This window comes from Narcine bancroftii, chromosome 3, assembly GCF_036971445.1.
Source record: "Narcine bancroftii isolate sNarBan1 chromosome 3, sNarBan1.hap1, whole genome shotgun sequence".
Lineage (NCBI taxonomy): Eukaryota > Metazoa > Chordata > Chondrichthyes > Torpediniformes > Narcinidae > Narcine > Narcine bancroftii.
In genome coordinates this window covers 112175675-112194165 of record NC_091471.1, presented here as the reverse complement: position 1 = coordinate 112194165, position 18491 = coordinate 112175675, and the positions used below count along the sequence as shown (strand labels likewise).

The following is an 18491-nucleotide window of genomic DNA, read 5'->3' as shown; positions in this document are numbered from 1 at the left end:
AAAGATTGAAAATGTCAGTAAACACTCCAGCTAGTTGGCACAGATTTTCTGTATCCTGCCAGGTACACTATCAGGGACTGGTGCCTTGCGAGTTTCACTATCTTGAAAGATGTTCTGACATTGACCTTTGAAACAGGGATGCCAGCTTCTGCAGTGATTCTCACTGATACAGTTGAATTCTCCTTTTTAAAATGAACATAAAAGGTATTCAGCTTATCAGGGAGTGAAACTTCACAGCCATTTATGATGTTGGTTTTTGCCTTGTAAGGATGTAATGGCCTGCAGGCACTGCCATAGCAGGCGTGTATCTGATTCTGTTCCTAACTTCACTTTGAATTGCCTCTGCTGTTGAGATAGTCTTTCGTAGGTCATACCTGATCTTTCTATAGAGATTTGGATCACTGGTCTTAAATGCTATTGATCTAGCCTTCATCAGCCTGTGAATACTTGGTTCATTAATAGCTTTTGGTTAGGGTGCTCACAGTATTTCTGCATGAGTACACACATATCTGCAGATGTCCTGATGAAATTGATGACAACTTCATTCAAATCTGAAGATGAAACCTTGAATATGGTCCAGTCCACTAATTCAAAACAGTCATGCAGGTGCTCCTTTGTCTCCCTTGACTATACCTTTGCCATCTTCGCTACTGGTCACTGGTTGTACGCCGAGAGTAGAAGCCAGATGATCAAATTTGCCATAGTAAGAGTATGGGATCACACAGTAGGCATTCTTAATGATGGTGTAACACTGGTCAAGTATATTGGCTCCTTCTTAGAAATGGGACATGGCGCAGACGATGTGCTCTCATTTTCTTGTCCCTTACCTTCCTTTTATTTAAGTATCTGGGTTTTTTCAGTTTTTTTAGTTTTTCACAAGGGTCATTGACCTCACCAGAATTTGTGTTTTTCACATTTGTATAATTTATATAACTTTATTCTTGGTTGTATTGGGGCATGGGGTGGGGGGGGGAGGGGAAACAAGTTCTGTTGTATAAAAATGTTGAAAGAAAGTGTAATTGTTGTCTGAATTGGAGTCTTTGAAAATCAAAAATAAAACATTTTAAAAGTATATTGTCCCCTCTGGTTGCACAGATGGTGATATATTGATGGTAGTTTGTCAAAGAGTTCTTCAAGCTGGCCAGGTTGAAGTACCCTACAATGATCGGGAAGGCATAGGAGTGTGCTGTCTCGTAGCTACTGCTAACAGTACTCAGCCTCTCCAGTGCCAGCCTGATGTTAGCCTAGGGTGGAAGAATGTACACTGCAACCAGGATGATAGCAGAAAACTTCCTCGGATGATAGAATGTATGACTGATTGCCAGATGTTCCAGCTTGGGGGAGTAGGACTGAATTGATGATGGAATCACTACCGCTTGTCTTTACCTGAAGCTCGTGTTCAGTTTGCACAGTGGAAATTGAAGCCCTCAGGTTGCATCATTCTGTCCAGAATGTTTTCATTCAGCCGTATCTCAAAGAAACATCACACAGTAATCCCAGATGTCCCTCTGCTGCTGCAACCTTGCTGAGTTTGTCAAGTTTATTGTAATTTTAATTTAGACATGCAGCATGGTAACAGGCCCTTTCAGCCCACGAGCCTGTGCCGCCCAATAACACCCATTTGACCTCCAATATTGGTACGATTTTGAACAGTGGGAGGAAACCAGAGCACCCAAAAGAAACCCACGCAGACACAGGGAGAATGTACAAACTGCTTAAAGACAGTGCCAGTTTCAAACCCTGGTCACTTGCACTGTAATTGCATTTTGCTAAACTGCTATACTAACCATGCAGCCCTTGACTAAAGACTACATTAGTCAGGAAGATGGTAGGGAGTTTAGTTTTACCTTGTCCCCTCTCTACATCCATGTGGTCAGATCTTTCTTAAAAGGACTGTGAGCCAGCTACCTGAATTACCCACGGTCCAGAGATTCCCGTTTCTGTCAATCACTTGGTTTTGTTTTTATACATCTTAACACAATGTTATATGTCGGTGTCTGCAAATATGGATTCTAGCTGTAGTAATTTTAAATGTGAATATCCGATGATTTCCCATTGGAGCTGCATGCAAAGAGTCGCCACTGAAAGACGCCATTCACAATCTCAGCAAAAAGTCTATTCCAGGGACAGGGGTTTCCTTCAGAAAACTATGCAATCTGGCAAATGAAGAAATTGAAGATTGACGTAAAAACAAAATGCTCGAGAAACTCAGTAGTTCAAACAGCGTTCATTATGTAACAGAGATAGATAACTAACATTTTGTGCCTGAGCCCTTCAACACAGTTTGAGCAAAATTTATGTAGTTACCTGAATAAAATGGTGGGGGGGGGGTACCTCGGGTTCATATGTTGAAAGATAAGTTGGCCCGTATCTTTCCTAATTGTTAGTACAATTTGTGATGGATGTAAATCAAAAATGGCCATACTAAAGCATGTTTTGGTCTTGCTCTGTATTGGAGAAGTATTGGACAGATATTATCAAGACTTTGACTATTATACTAGGTATTAGATTGCAACCTAATCCATTGACTTCAATTTTTGGGTCAAGTTCCCACCTCTGCACATCAGGTTGTAGCCTTCACTGACCAGAAGAGCTGCTTTACTTAAATGGAAAGATCCTAATTCACCTATTTTGATGCAATGGGTTTCTCAAGTTCTGTCATTTTTTAATATAAATTTTATTTATAAATTTAAAATCACAAAAGATTCACGCATTTTACAGTAATACGAGTCCATTCCAAATACATGTGCTATATAAGAAGAAAAGAATGAAAGAGAAAGAACCTTCCCTCTATAAATTTCCCATCCTCCCCACTCTAACCCTCTACAAAGCAAAAAAGAATGGGATGAGAGCTTCAACAGGATCGCTTCTTTCTATAGGTCTTCTAATATACAAAGACTTTTAGGAGAAAGGAAATGTTTGAGATTCATTTAATATTCATACCCACAGTTTGTAAACATGGGCTCCATATTTTCCAATATATAATATTTGTCCCTTAAATTATAAGTAATTTTTATAAGTGGTGTACAGCTCCGAACTTGCACATGCCATCTCTCTGTTCTCAAATCTATATCAAATTTCCAAGTTGTAGCAATACATTTTCTAGCTATTGCTAAAGCATTTTGAACAAACTTCACTTGATATTCAATTTTAGTTTAGGTTTAACTCCTCTAATATCACCCAATTAAAATAACATTAGATCCTGTGGGAATTAAACCCCAAATATTCATTCTAATAAATCCTAGAACGCTTCCACCAGCGTTGTCTCCGCTCCATCCTCAACATTCATTGGAGCAACTTCATCTCCAACATCGAAGTACTTGAGATGGCAGAGGCCGACAGCATCGAATCCACGCTGCTGAAGATCAAACTACGCTGGGTAGGTCACGTCTCCAGAATGGAGGACCATCGCCTTCCCAAGATCGTGTTATATGGCGAGCTCTCCACTGGCCACCGAGACAGAGGTGCATCAAAGAAGAGGTACAAGGACTGCCTAAAGAAATCTCTTGGTGCCTGCCACATTGACCACCGCCAGTGGGCTGATATCGCCTCCAACCGTGCATCTTGGCGCCTCACAGTTCGGCGGGCAGCAACCTCTTTTGAGGAAGACCGCAGAGCCCACCTCACTGTCAAAAGACAAAGGAGGAAAAACCCAACACCCAACCCCAACCAGCCAATTTTCCCTTGCAACCGCTGCAACCGTGTCTGCCTGTCCCGCATCGGACTTGTCAGCCACAAACGAGCCTGCAGCTGACGTGGACATTACCCCTCCATAAATCTTCGTCCGCGAAGCCAAGCCAAAGAAGAAGAAGACATTAATAAAAGTCAATTGGGCTGCTTTATAATAGTCTATAACATTGGGGAGCTGTAAATCTCCTATATCATATTTCCACATTAATTTTTCCAAACAAACCCTTTCATTTTCCCTTTCCATATAGATTTCCTAACACAAACATTTAATTCCTTAAAATGTATTTTGAGGAATTGCAATCAGTCGATTGAAAAATATTGTATTCTAGGAAAAACATTCATATTAACACAATTTACTCTACTTATTAAAGTAATGGGTAGCATATTCCATTTTTCCAAATCTCTTATTTTCCTCAATAATAATGAATAATTTAAATAATTTAAAAAATTCTGGTTCCACATGAATACCTAAATATTTTATTCCAGCTTCTAGCCATATAAAATTTTTTGCTCTCTTACATTGTGTATAATCCCCATTTACTAAGGGTATAATTTCACTTTTTTCCCCCAATTAATTTTATATCCAGATACCTCCCCGTATTCTTTTAATCTAACTTCAAGTTGGTACAAGGTATTTAAAGCATATGTTAAATAGATCAAAGCATCTGCAAATAAATTTTATATTCTTCCTGATTCACCTTAATACCAATTATCTTTGATTCTTGTCTTATTAATTCTGATAAAGGTTCTAAAGGTGGTGACAATGGACAACCGTGCCTACTTGATTTAGTTAACTGAAAAGTTGCTAAGACTTGACCATTAGTCACTACTTTCACACTAGGATTCTTGTATAACATTTTAACCTAATCTATAAATATTGATCCTAACCCACACTTCTCTAAAACCTTAAAGAGGAAATCCCATATCATATCTTTTTTCTGCATCTAAAATGACTGCAACACTCAAATTTCCCCTCTTTTGAACTAAAGATATTAAACTAATCAACCGTGCCATGTTATCTGCAGATTTCAAATCTTTAACAAATTCATTTTGATCCTTGTGTATTAACTTTGTCAATCTATTTGCTAAAACACTTTAGCTACAATCTTATAATCAACATTTAATAATGAAATTGGCCTATATGATGCTGGTTTCACAGTAATAATTGCAATTGAAAAGGAATCTGGCAGAGAATGTACCTTCAACGCTTGATTTAACACTTTCATAATGGGATATCAAAATTTCTTTAAAAACTCTACAGGAAAACTATCTTTCCCTGTGACTTATTACTTTGTAATGAACTCATTACTTCAATAACTTCCCTTACCGAAGAAGGAGAATTCAAATCTCTTTGCTCCTGACCATTTAAATTAGGTAGGTTTATTTGAGATAAAAATTTATTAATCTTGTTCTCATCATGAACTGATTGTGATTGATATTTTAGAAAGAAGTCCTGAAATGAATAATTTATTTCTTGTGGTTTATACGTAATGATTCCTGAAGTTTTTTTAAAAATACATTAATTGTTCTAGATGCCTGTTCTGCTTTCAATTGCCTTGCAAGAACCTTATGTGCTCTTTTACCTAATTCATAATATCTCTGCTTTGTTTTCTGAAGTAATTTTTCATTTCAGTTTGTCTGAATTGTTTTGGAGTTTTTTTTTATCAATTGTCTTCAGAGAATTTATTTTGCAAATTTTTTTCCAACTTTCCTGTCTTGTTCCAACTGATTTGTATCTTTCATGTAATTTTTCTTAATTTTAGCTGAATAACATCATTTGTCCCTTTAGATACGCCCTGAGTGAATCCCATGTCATAAATTTATTGTCAACTGAATTAGAATTTATTTCTAAAATCAATTGAATTTGTTTTCTTATAAAATAAGACATCCACTCTTTTCAGCCACACGGATTTAAGCTTCCACCTATAAGGTGAACTTCTTTCTCAGGAATTGAACATGCTGATAAAAGTGAGGAATGATCAGGTAATATTCTAGCTTTGTATTCAGCATGATTAATTCTACCCTGTAATTGAGCTGATCTCAAAAAGAAAGCTATTCTCTAATAAGTATCAAGTCTCTGTGAAAAGAATAATCCCTCTTTAGGATTCAGCCTTTGCCAAATATCTATTAAATTTAATTCATTCATCAAATTCAATGTAATCTTTGCTGCTTTGGCTCTCATTACTGATTTTGTTGACTTATCCAATTTTGGTTCAAGACAATTAAAATTGCCCCTATTAATACCTTTTCATGTGATTTAGCTAAATGTAAAAATGTGTTCCATGTAACATCTTCACCATCTACATTTGGTGCATAAATACTCATAAGTATCCACATTTCAGAATAAATTTGATGATGAACAGGACGCATCTCCGCACAGGATACATTATAAGATCTTGAATTTTCACTGGTAACGTTTTTTTAATTAATATTGCTACTCCCCTTGCTTTAGAACTAAAAGATGAGTCTACCACTTGACCCACCCATTTCTTTTTTAATTTTAAATGTTCTTTGTCTGTCAAATGAGTCTCTTGTAAAAGTGCAGTATCTATTTTCATCCCATTCTCCCAGGTCTCCTCCATTGTTTGTCCCAAAGAAAAAGGATATAGAAAAAGAATAAAAGAAAATTAACAATATATAAATTAATACTGTACTAATCAAAAACAAGATATTAACCCCCCCCCCCAAAAGTGCTGAATAAAAAACAGTACTACTCCGTTCCACCATACAGGTTATGGCTCCTGCTACAATATGGCCCATAATGGATAGGGGAGAAACATCAAACCCCCTCAGAAAAGAAATTAATTAAAGTTCATGGAAACAATCTGTCATCCACTCCACTGCCTCAAGGTCAGCATTTACTTGATCTTCATCAATTATGACTGTTTCACTCTGCTCCTCCGGACCTCCCCCCCCCATAACTCCTGCTTAAAGCCTGGATCGATGAGGCTCTCTTCGGTGAAAGCTGTATTTGTACCACCTCTCTGCAGTTCTCGTTGAACTTTCCATTCTCAAAGTTATGTCATGTTTAAATTTAGAAAAAAATTAGAAGCTGCACTTTTGATACCTCTTAAGTTAGAAGAGACTTGGAAACCTTTTATAAATTTTTTTTGTATGAGTTAATTTGTGTTTTGACTTTACCTTCCAGACTGTTCTGGATTTCTGTTTATTTTTTATTGGCAAGGACGAGATAAATAGTTTGTACTGATCTGTTGTAGTGAACTCTGTTTAGGCTGCCCAGCTCATTTTGATTGGTTAGATGGGGTTTTAACAATGTCTTTTTTCTCTTTTCTTTTGAATATTCTAAATTGAGGAGAAAGGTGCAATATGGTTCACTATGTTATAATGTTATATGCTGTATTATGTATTGCAATATATTGATTCTTCTGTTTTTACTATTGATTCTGCATTCTGTTTTCATATATTGTTTGCTATAATATGTTTAATAAAAAGATTGAAAAAGAAAGAAATGGTAGGGGGATCAGGGGGAGGAACACAGACCCTGAGGCAAGAGGTAATAAATGAATAAGGGAGGAATGGGACAACAGCAAACAGGTTGAGGAGGGATGGTTCTATGAATAGAGATGGAAGGGGGTGGAGAGCAGGAGGAAAGGAGACAGGATAGGGAAAAGAGGAAGAATGATGAGTGGTCTGGCAGAAACAGAAGTCTGTTGATGCCATTCATTTGGAGAGTGCCCAGACTGAATGACAGAATGAGGTGTTGCTCCTCCAATTTATGGGTGGCCTTGGTTTGGCAGTACTTGAGGTCATGGATAGACAAGTTGGCACAGGAGTGGTGAGCAGAATTTAAATGGTTGGTCACTGGGAGATCCCTATCATTGTGGGCTGCACGAAGGTGCTCAGTGAAGTGATCTCCCAGTTGGTGTCCAGTCTCTCCCATGTAGAGAAGGCCACAACGGAGCACTGGATGCAAGTAAATGACTCACAGATTCACAAGTGTTGCTTCACTTCGAAGGACTGTATAGGGCCCCAAATGGTGATGAGGGAGGAAATGTTGGCACTCGTGTAGCATTTCTTATGGTCACTGAAATAGGTGCCAAGGTGATGATTAGTGGACGAGAGAATCGTAGAAGGATGATCCCTATGGAAGGCGGAGAGGGGAAGCTATGTCTGGTGGTGGGATCATGTTGTAGGTGACAGAAATTGCGGAGGATAATAGATGTGGTGGCAGGTGAGGTCAAAGGGAATCCTGTTTTTGTCGGTGCAGAGGGGGTTGGTGCAGATGTGTGGGAAATGATGGAGATGCGGGCAAGGACTGATAGCAGCATGTATCAAATTGAAACAAGCGCACAAAGATTAGAAATAGGTCAGTGGATTAGGAAGATTTTGGGAATGGGAAAATTCAAAAATTATGAAGGAGTAGATAGTGTGAAAGTAAACTGTTAAATAATATAAAATTAGAGAGGAAGAGCTTCTGCAGCTATTAAAGACAGAGTAGCTAAAGTAAATGCTGTTTCCTCAGAGGATGAAATTGAGGAGAAATGGGAAAATCGAGGAAAAAACAGAAATAATCCAGAGGCTGTTAACGTGCTGTATGTCTAAATTTATATTGGTTCTGAATTGTGGATTAATCTTTGTTGTTGGAAATACATACATTCCAACAACCAAGGTCGTAATAACACATAATCACAAGATTATGGAGAAGACTATCTAGGAAAAAAAAACTTAAAAGCTAATGGGGCTAACAAATCCCCTGCACCTGATCATCGTCTTCCTGAAGTATTCAAGAAAGTACAGGTAGTTGCAGAGTAGTGGTCCTGGATGGTGGAAGATAAGAAATGTGAAGTGACTATTCAAGAAAGGATGAAATCAGAAAGTAGGCAAGCAATAGGCCAGTTGGTCTATTGTTTGTCACAGTTGAGGAGGTAATAGTAGGATACTTAGAGAATTTTGACATTCAAGCAGCATTATGATATGGTTTTGTACAAAGTTTTTTTTTAGGATATAACATATAAAGGGATGCTATTAGGTGTAGTGTATTTGGATTTCCATTAAACTGGGAATATAACATGTAAAGGGATGCTATTAGGTGTAGTGTATTTGGATTTCCATTAAACTGGGGAAGGGCTCATTGTGAAGGGATGAGGCAGGAACTAGTGAGAGCACATTGGAAACAGATGTTTAAGGGTGAAAGCGCAGAAGTACTGTGGAAGATGTTTAAGGACCACTTGTGCAAGGTTCAGGATAGGTTTGTTCCACTGGGACAAGGAAAGGATGGTAGGAAAAGGGAATTGTGTTGATGAAACAAGTCAGGCAACTAGTCAAGAAGAAGAAGCATTTGTTAGATACAGGAAGCAGTAAACAGGAAGGGCTCATGAAAAATGTATGATATCCAGAAAGAAGCTTAAGAAATGAAAAGAGAACTCAAAGGAGGCATGAAAAGCCCTTGGCATGTAGGATTAAGGAGAACCCCAAGGAGTTCTATGTGTATGTGAAGAACAGGAGGATGATGAGAATGAAAGTGGGGCCACTAAATGATAAAGGAGGTAATGTGCCTGGAGGCAAAGGATGTTGGAGAAGGGGTCCTAAATGAATACTTTGCAACAGTCTTCACAATTGAAAAGGACCTTGATCATGGTGAGGTCGAAATTGAACAGGCCTGTGTGCTGGACAATGTGGAGATTCAGGAGAGGAAAAGTTGGATCTTCTCAAAAACATCAAGAATGATAAGTCCCTGGGGCCGAATGCAATATACCGAGGTTACTGTGGAAAGTGAGAGAAGAGATAGTAGCTATGATCTTTGAATCCTCTGGGTGCAAAAGAAGTGCCGAAGGATTGGAGAATGGCAAATGTAGTCCCCTTTTTAAAAAAAGGTAATAGGGAGAATCTTGGCAATTATAGATTGGTGAGTCTTGTGTCAGTGGTGTGGAAACTGTTGGAGAGTCCCTTCTTAAGGATAGAATCTATGAGGATTTGGAGAAGTATAGTCTACTCTGGAATAGTCAGCTTGGCTTTTTGAAGGGAAGGTCGTGCATCATGAGCCTAATTATGTTTTTTGAGGAGGTAACAAAAGAAATTGATGTGGGTAGGGCAGTAGATGTGGTCTACATGGATTTTACCAAGGCATTTGATAAGGTCCTCTGCACGAGGGGATACATCTTCACAGCATCCACCCAAAACTTTCTAACCCACCTATTCTTGTATCTATCTTTAGTCATTAGGCACTTTTACACAGCCACTGAAAAGCAGAAAATTTCCACTAATTTTCTGCTCCGCTGGCAATGTAAAAATGTCCTGACAGAATTTATTTGCCAAATTCCATCTTGTATTTTTTCCAACAAGACCCCTGCAGATTTTTACAGAGCGGCTATTGTGTAAATTGACTGCAGGCACTTCATAAGAAACTGGGATAATGAATCAGTGGAACCTTGGCTGTGTGGATAAAAAATTGGCTTGTAGGAAGAAAGCAAAGAGTAGTAGTGGAAGGAAAATATTCTGCCTGGAGGTTGGTGACTAGTGGAGTGCCACAGGGATCCTTTCTGGGACCTCTGCTCTTCAAGATTTTTATAAATGACCTGGATGAAGAGGTGGAAGGATGGTTTTTGGATGAAGGTTGTAGAAGGTTTCAAGAGGATATAAGCAGGATGCAGAGTTGGGCAGAAAAATGGCAGATGGAGTTCAATCTGGATAAGTGTGAGGTGATGGATTTGGGAAGGACAAACTGGAAGGTTAAATACAGGGTTAATGGTTGGTTACTTAAGAGTAAGGTTCAGGATAGGAGGGTGGAAATTTGTTATGGCATGGACTAGTAGGGCCGAACTGGCCTGTTCTGTGCTGTAAGTAGTTATATGGTTATATGGTTAGTATGGATGAACAGAGGAACATACATCCATACATCCCTCAAGGATGCTAAACAGGTTGATAGGATAGTTAAGAAGGTCCATGGGATGCTGGGCTTCATTAATAGGGATATTGAGTTCAGGAGTTGAGAGTTCATGTTGCATCTCTCTTTTTAAAAACTCTCTGATGACAACACACTTGAGTATTATGTTCAGTTCTGGTCACCTTATTATAGGAAGGATGTGGAAGCTGTGGAGAGGGTGCAGAGGAGATTTACCAGGATGTTGTCTGGATTGGAAAACAAGTCTTCTGAAGCAAGGTTAGGAAACTGGGTCTTTTCTCTTTGGAGTGTAGAAAGATGAGAGGAGACTTGACAGAGGTCTGGAAGATCATGGGAGGCATAGATAGGGTAGACAACCAACACCTGTTTTCCAGGGCAGGAACAACAAACACCAGAGGACTTGAGTTCAAAGTTAAGAGAGGGAAATTTAGGGGAGACATCAGGGGTAATTTTTTTTATAGTTCTGGTGGAGGCTGAAGCATTAGGGGCATTTAAAAGACTCTTACACAGGCACATGGATGAAAGCAAAATAGAGGGTTATGGGGTAGGGGTGGTTTTGAACTTTTTTTAAAAAGAATATATGGGTCGGCACAACATCAAGGTCCGAAGGGCCTGTACTGTGCTGTCGTGTTCTATGTTAAACGTTTGATAAGGTATCACATAAAAGGTTCTTGCTGAAGAGCAAATGGATTTGGATAATAGGATGGATGCAGACAAAGCAAACTAAAAGAAAGGAGATGGATGAGTCATTTTGGCAAGTGTATGCTAGTGCCTCAGGTATTTGTAATTTATATTAATTATGATTTTTGCACAGAAATAAAGGAAAATTTTGTTTTTAAAATAAAATTGAATACTTACCTCCGGAGTGGTAGTTTACGCAGCAGTTTTCCTAAACACTTTTACGCTGCCTTCCTGTGTTGAGTTTGTCGGAGGGTGAATGTTATATTCATTATCCCAGTTTCTTATGAAGTGCCTGCAGTCAATTTACACAGTAGCTGCTCTGTAAAAATCTGCAGGGGTCATGGTGGAAAAAATACGAGATGGAATTTGGCAAATAAATTCTGTCAGGACATTTTTACTTTGCCAGCGGAGCAGAAAATTAGTGGAAATTTTCTGCTTTTCAGTGGCTGTGTAAAAATGCCTAATGACTAGAGATAGATACAAGAATAGGTGGGTTAGAAAGTTTTGGGTGGATGCTGTGAAGATGTATCCCCTCGTGCAGGGCTTCCCAAACTTTTTAGCTCACGGAATCCTTTTGGGAGCACTTGGAAATATGGATCCCCAGTCATCAATTACAGTTTAAAAGACTTGGTATATACACAGGGTAAGCACCGTGGGAGGGTGGCATTCTCAGGCCATGTCTCCACCTACCCGCAGCACTAGCGTCTGGAGCTCTGAGATATATTACTGCTTGAAAAGACACCAGTCCGAGACCAAGGGTCCCCCCTGCCTCGTACCCCAGTTGCCCCTTGCTGTTAAGCACAGAGTTCAACATTTCTCCCCACGGATGCTGACTGACCTGCAGACTTCCTCCACCAATTCTTTGCCAAAGATTTCAGCATCAGCAGACTTTTGTGGTTCTCAATAACTTCTTTGTTGTCCTTTTGGTTCCGGGACAGGTCAAGACAGCATCCACTCAACACTTTGTCAGACCCAAACCCACAGTCACGGGGCTCTTGTGGCTGCCTTTCCTCACCTGTCATTCCGTTTTTATTTTCCAAATCAAGCATCCAGCTCCTAGGGGAAGCCTCTCTCCCTACCCATGTGCAATTTGCACCCTGGAGCAGGAGTGGGACAACCTATCTTTTCTAGTGGTCGCTCCAGCATGGGCAGCCCCACTGCACTCTTGTGCTAAGGTGGCAAACCATTGCACTGTCACTTGTTTTAATGAGATGCAAGGTGCCAATGAATGGGTTACTCCTCTCTCTACCCTTTCAGCTGCTCCCTCATCTTGCAGAAGCAGGTTAGTTCCAGTGGTGCAGTTTGCACTGTCTGTCAATGAGAAGTAGAGTACACCACACAAGTGGGGGTAAAAAAAACAGAGCTCAAGAACTCCTAATGTGCTGATCACACATGGGAAGTGAGTGCTGTGGATTAGACGGGGAGGAGCTTCCGGACCTTAACCCTCCTCCAGTGAACTGGGAACTCATGGAGAAGGTACTCACAGTAAATCTGATTGGCTCAGGGAGGGGATATTCCTCACGCAATAAAGGAGTGCGTTTCTTAATTCAAATACCACCCTTCACACTCTGCAAACCTTGGTGCAAGTAAGGAATGTGGTAGTGAAATGGTTTGCAAGCCTGACTCTTACTTTTCCCTTCTGGTGAACTGTGGTATTGTGAGTTGCACTGGCAGGGAAACAATACCCAGTTGCAACATGAGAAGCAGGGATCCTTTGCCCAAGCGTGGCTCCACAAATCACGGGAACTTTTAATCTTACAAAAAGATTGATCATTTCATTGTAGAACAGGCATAATCCAGCAAAATAAATCAATTAAAAATGAATAACCAGTGTGGGATTACAAATAAAACAGACTCCCTAACTTCCCCAGTGAAGAATTTTCTTAATCACTTCAGTGTCTAACTTCCAAATAAAAGTCAGCCTCACACAGCAGAGATCATTAATCTTTCCACTCTGGCAGAGGCTAATTGAACCTTGAAAGAGCAAGGAGCGTGGTGTCTGAACTGGTTACTTCACTTGACACTCTGGGAACTGCACTTCCTGTATGCACAGGCAGTCAATGCAATGTCAAGAATGCATCACAAAGAGGGCATTCAAAAGGCATCCACACCAAACCCCCCCTGCTGCTGTACCTTTGACGGACAGGTGAGCCCAGCATCGATTTGCAGTTGGGGAGCAGGTATTGTGCAAATGAGTGTCTGTGGTGAGCATCAGCAGAGGGTTGCGTGCGATTTTTCCCCCCTACTAGAACCCTGTCATTTCTTCCACAGAACCCCGAGCCTTTCCATGGAAGCCCAGTGTTCTGTAGAACCCAGTTTGGAAAATGCTGCCCTAGTGGGTGTCCCTAGAACTCTGCTTTCCTATTAAAGATGTGGATGAAGCAGAGTTTCTTCTTGTGGTGCAAGATTAGCTTTCTGTAGAAAATATGGGTGGCATAGTTGGCTCAGCATTTAGCATAACGCCTTTACAGTGCCAGTGATCGGGACAGGGGTTTGAATCCCACGCTCTCTATAAGGAGTTTGTACATTCTTTCTGTGTTTGCGGGGTTTTCCCCAGAGGTTCTGGGTTCCTCCCACCATTTGAAATGTACCGGGAGTGTAGGTTAATTGGGTCGCACAGACTTGTGGGCCGTAATGGCCTGTAACTACCATGTTGTATATCTAAATTTAAAAAAATGATTAAAATGTGAATGGAGGCACTGATTCACTTGTTACATCCTTACCAACAAAGTGCAATTGTTACTTTATTATTTTGAAATGTATATTTTGTGCTTTTTTTTTGAAGACCAGCAAGAATCAAATAAAAGTAGAACTCGTGGATGAAAACTTTACAGAATTGAGAGGGGAAATTGCAGGGCCTCCTGACACACCATATGAAGGTAAGCAGCAGTGTTATCCTGTGAAATTTTAGCTCTGAATGCTGAAGGTTAATTTAAATCTACTAATTCTAATTGTATCTTTATGCTGGTTGTGTATGAGATGAGTTTTGCAAATATTTTGTATGTTACTCAAGGATTTAGAATTAAACTACATTTTGTGATTGAATATTTGTTTACATTTTCTGAAATTATTTAAAAATTATGTTTATTGAGAAGACTTTGCAAGAGTGAGACAAAAGTAGAACAGCCTTTGGACCTAGGTCATTCAGAGCCTAGGATATAGCAGAATGGTTTAGAAATAGCAGTGCCATTATCTGTGATTTTTCAAATTAATTGGAAATGTGAAGAACTGGAGGGTGACAAATGTTGTCCCTATGAAGGAAAAAAACTGAAAGGGGTAGTATTAAAGTCAATGTGGTACTTTCTATAGTTGACTCAGTGTATGCCAGATTTTCTGAATTAGACAATTGTAACTTTTTTTAGTAATTCATAGACTAAAATACATTCTCAGACCATGACATTTTAGTTTAATTTTGTTCAGCACCAGCTCTGAGAAACCTGCTGCAGGTTTCAGTTGAATGTGGCTTCAGAAATTGTTGTAGCAACTGTTTTTTTCTTTTTCCTACTGTTGAGATTCCTAATGCTTGCTTTCTCTGAAACAGCAACGAACCTGTACCATCAATTTATTTTGTTGCTAATAATATGCGCTTGAAGACCTATTGTTCACAGAATATAACACGTGTGCGGCTAAAACAGGATGCTAAAGTTGGTAATTTGGTGAAAATAGAGAAAGGAAGTGTTTCTTTTGTTTCTAATTCTTGTGGTTTGTGGAAATTTTACTGTTATCCTGTGCTTGGTACAAGTTAATATGTTTGTTTTAAAAAGAAGTAGGCTAGTTACCTTGTGGTAGATAAAAATAATTAGTTGGAAACAAACAAATATCAAGTAAATGTAACCACAATTTTCTTTCCCAATGTTGACTGAGGTTGTCTTCATGCATCGGGCTTAGATGGGAAGAAAATCATATTCAAGAGGGATTTCTGAATCAGAAAGTCTGCTCCTACTTGGGATGGAGCTTAACTGCCCTTGGGAAATGAGGATGGATAAGTGATTGATGGACTTCAATCACTGTGGAGCAACCTTTCATGAATAGTGACCATAGTTTGGTTACTTAAGGGTAGTCCTGGAAAAAGATAAAAGTTGGTCCTCCAGTTAGGGTTGGGAGAAGGTGGTGGGGAGGGGGAGGAGGGAGGTGTAATTTTCAGTGCAAGACAAGACCTGTTAATGATAGATTGAGAGCAGCTGCCTGGGTGAAGAGGGAACATCTGATATGTGGGAGGTATTTAAAAGTGAGATAGTAAGAAGTCAGTTTCATGTTGCTGCAAGGATAAAGGCAAAGATGCACATTTCAGGAAGCCTGGTTAACAAATAATGTTGAACGTGTGATCAGAGAAAAGAAGGATATGAATGTCAGCTATGGGAAATTGGTAGAGAATGAGTCACTGGAGTTTATGGAAATGTTGGGAGAAAATTTGAGAGTAATTAAGAGGGCAAAATGTGGCCATGAAATTACCTTGGCAAGGGACAGCATGGTTGGAGTAGAGGTTAATGCAACACTGTTACGACACCAGCGATCAGGACTGGGGTACGAATCCCTCGCTGTTTGTGAGGAGTTTGTACGTTCTCCCCATGTCTAAATGGGTTTTCTCCAGGGGCTCCAGTTTCCTCCCACCATTTGAAATGTATAGGGGTGTAGGTTAATTGGATGTAATTGGGTAGTACTGGCTTGTGGGCCGAAATGGCTTGTTACTATGCCGAATGTCTCAATTAAAAAAAAATTTAAAAAAAAAAGTGAGATTTAGGAGAATCCTAAATGGATTTATAAGTATATTAGAAGCAAGAGGGTAGCCAGGGAAGGAATAGGCCCTTTCAGAGATCGGAGGGGCAATCTCTGGCTGGATTTGGGTTACATAAGTGAGATCCAAAATTAATACTCCTCATAAATATTCACCAGGAAGGATGTGGAAGCCTTTAGGAAGAGTTTAGTGAAGGGTATGCCGATTTTCTATAGCAAGGAGGAAGTGCTAGAAATATTAGACAAATCCCCAGTGCATGACAGAGTCTATCCCAAGATTTTAATAGAAGCAAGGGAGGAGATTGCTGAGGCTCTATAGATTTTGTATCTTCATTAGCCACGGGTGAGGTCTGTAGTATGTCTAATGTTTCCTAATTAAAAAAGGGCGGTTATGATCAGCCTAGAAGCTACAGAGCAGTGAGCCTTGCATCAATGGTGGGGATGTTTTTGCAGATTAAAGACTTGGACTGATTTGGAGTCATAGATTTGTGCAGGGAAGATTGTGTTTCCCAGCTTTGATTTTAGTTTTTAGAGGAGGTGATGAATAAAATTGAACACTTTGTAGTGGATATTGTTTATGTGTACCTTAATAAAGCTTTAAAAGGCTAAATTGGCTTTGCACATATTTGCAGCGGTCACTCCAACTCCAAACAAAGGTGTAATCTCTCATTTTGTTTATCTATGATCGAAAAACACTGTTAAGTATAAGCAAGGCTAAAACCTGTAGGTCTACCAAACTAGAAGACCAGGTCATGAAGGTAATACTGAGTGCATATAACTTAATGAATGCTGCAAGCCCTAATACCAAGGTGAAGTCTACTACTGAAACTTGGAAGAAGTTGTCGGAAAAGGTGTGATAGTATGGATTCTATCACCAATGTGTATATGTATATATTGTGGTATAGGATGGTTGTGATTGGCTGAGAGCGTAGCCACGCCTACTGGCAGGTCTTAAAGGGTTGCTCCGAGCCAGACCCAGATCATTCTGGACTGGTCGACCTACATGTGATACGCTCCAGTCATAAAAGTTAATAAAAGCCTTGATTTGGATCAGCAAGCCTTTGATTCTTTCGACGTGCACGACAAAAGGTGGTTGGAAACAGTGAGGAAATTTGGGGAAGAGGTGGTCGGAAATGGTGGGAAACTCGGGGAAGAGGTAGTCAGAAATGGTGGGCAAGGAAGCTGAATTGTGCTCAGTGTGCTGGCACTCGTGTAAGACCCAAAGCAAATCCATTCAGGCCTGCATACCCGATGATTTTACTTGCAAATGTATGATCTCGAGAAAATAAATGGCTGGTGCAATCTGGTAATTTTAACTGGTAAGGACTCCATTTTGGATTCAGCCATCCAGCTCACAGTATGTTTTGAAGTTTTAAGTGATTGCTGTGTGCTTGTGTTTGTGTGTGCGCCATGGCACAGAGAGACGATGTTTTGTTGGATTGTATATGTATAATCAGATGATAATCAACTTGAAGTAAGGTTTTGCATGGTGGGCTGGTCTAGAAGGCTAAGGTACAAGAGGTCTGAGGTGTTTTGGCAAACTGAATCCAAAATTGGCAGGTAATGAGCAGAGAGTGGTGGTGTAGGAATTTTTTTTCCCCTCTTGCTTGAAATCTGTAACAGAAGGTGTACTGCAGGTATTGGATTGATACTGGGATCATGGTTTATATAAATGAGTAGGATGAGAATGTAGGAAATGATTAGTAAGTTTGGAGGCAACATGCAAATTAGTCGTTTCATGGTTAGCTAAGGAGGTTATGTACAGCCGGACAGATCAATTGGAAAGATGGGTGGAGTGGTGGCAGATGGAATTTAATCCAAACAAGTGTGAGGTTAATGCTCTTTGGGAGGCCAAATTCTGGGAAGACAGAGTAAATGGCAGGGACCTCTGGTGTTGATGCATAGACTTAATTAACATGCTATCAGGAAAGACCAGTTTTTTCAATAAGAGCAGAAAATGACAAGGGAGACTTTACAGTTTAAAACAAACAGTTGAGAGAATAAATGCATTTCCACTCTCAGAAAGGCCAGCAAAAGACTCAAATTTGAGATATTTTGCAAAGAAATCAGAGGCATGATTATTTTTTTGCTTTGGAATGCCGCAAAATATTGTGCAGACTGCATTATGTTAATAGATGGTGGAAACATTTGCTAACTTACCATTGCTTTCAAATGAAATGTGATGAACTTTTGAAATAGAAAGATATATACCACAGTATGTAGAAAGTGCATGGAAATCACCTTCCAAAGAACCAGCAAAGGCTGTGTTGTACCACTTTATGAGATCAGGTAAATCACTGGAAATATAGGGGTTTTTTTTTGGTTTATTGATTATGGGAGGGAATTGCTATAATTAATATGGTGGTTATGTTTCTTTATGTATATTTAAAACAGAAACATTGATATTTACTATTTTGAGATTTGACCAGTTACACCCAGAAATGTCACTTTATTGGAGGTTTTTAAGAGATTACTAAATATGTGATCATTGTATTCAACCAGCAGTTATATGAAACTTCCATGA

General features: G+C 39.5%; 1 protein-coding gene across 5 annotated transcripts in view; it reads left to right on the top strand.

Annotated features, from left to right (window-relative positions):
* ube2kb (ubiquitin-conjugating enzyme E2Kb (UBC1 homolog, yeast)) overlaps nucleotides 1-18491 on the top strand; it is a 219081-nt gene that overhangs the window by 97547 nt on the left and 103043 nt on the right. For all 5 annotated transcript variants that reach the window (XM_069924895.1, XM_069924899.1, XM_069924896.1 and 2 more), the window contains one exon: nucleotides 14019-14112. In XM_069924895.1, the coding sequence (XP_069780996.1) occupies nucleotides 14019-14112 (94 nt within the window). The remainder of the gene's footprint in view (nucleotides 1-14018; nucleotides 14113-18491) is intronic.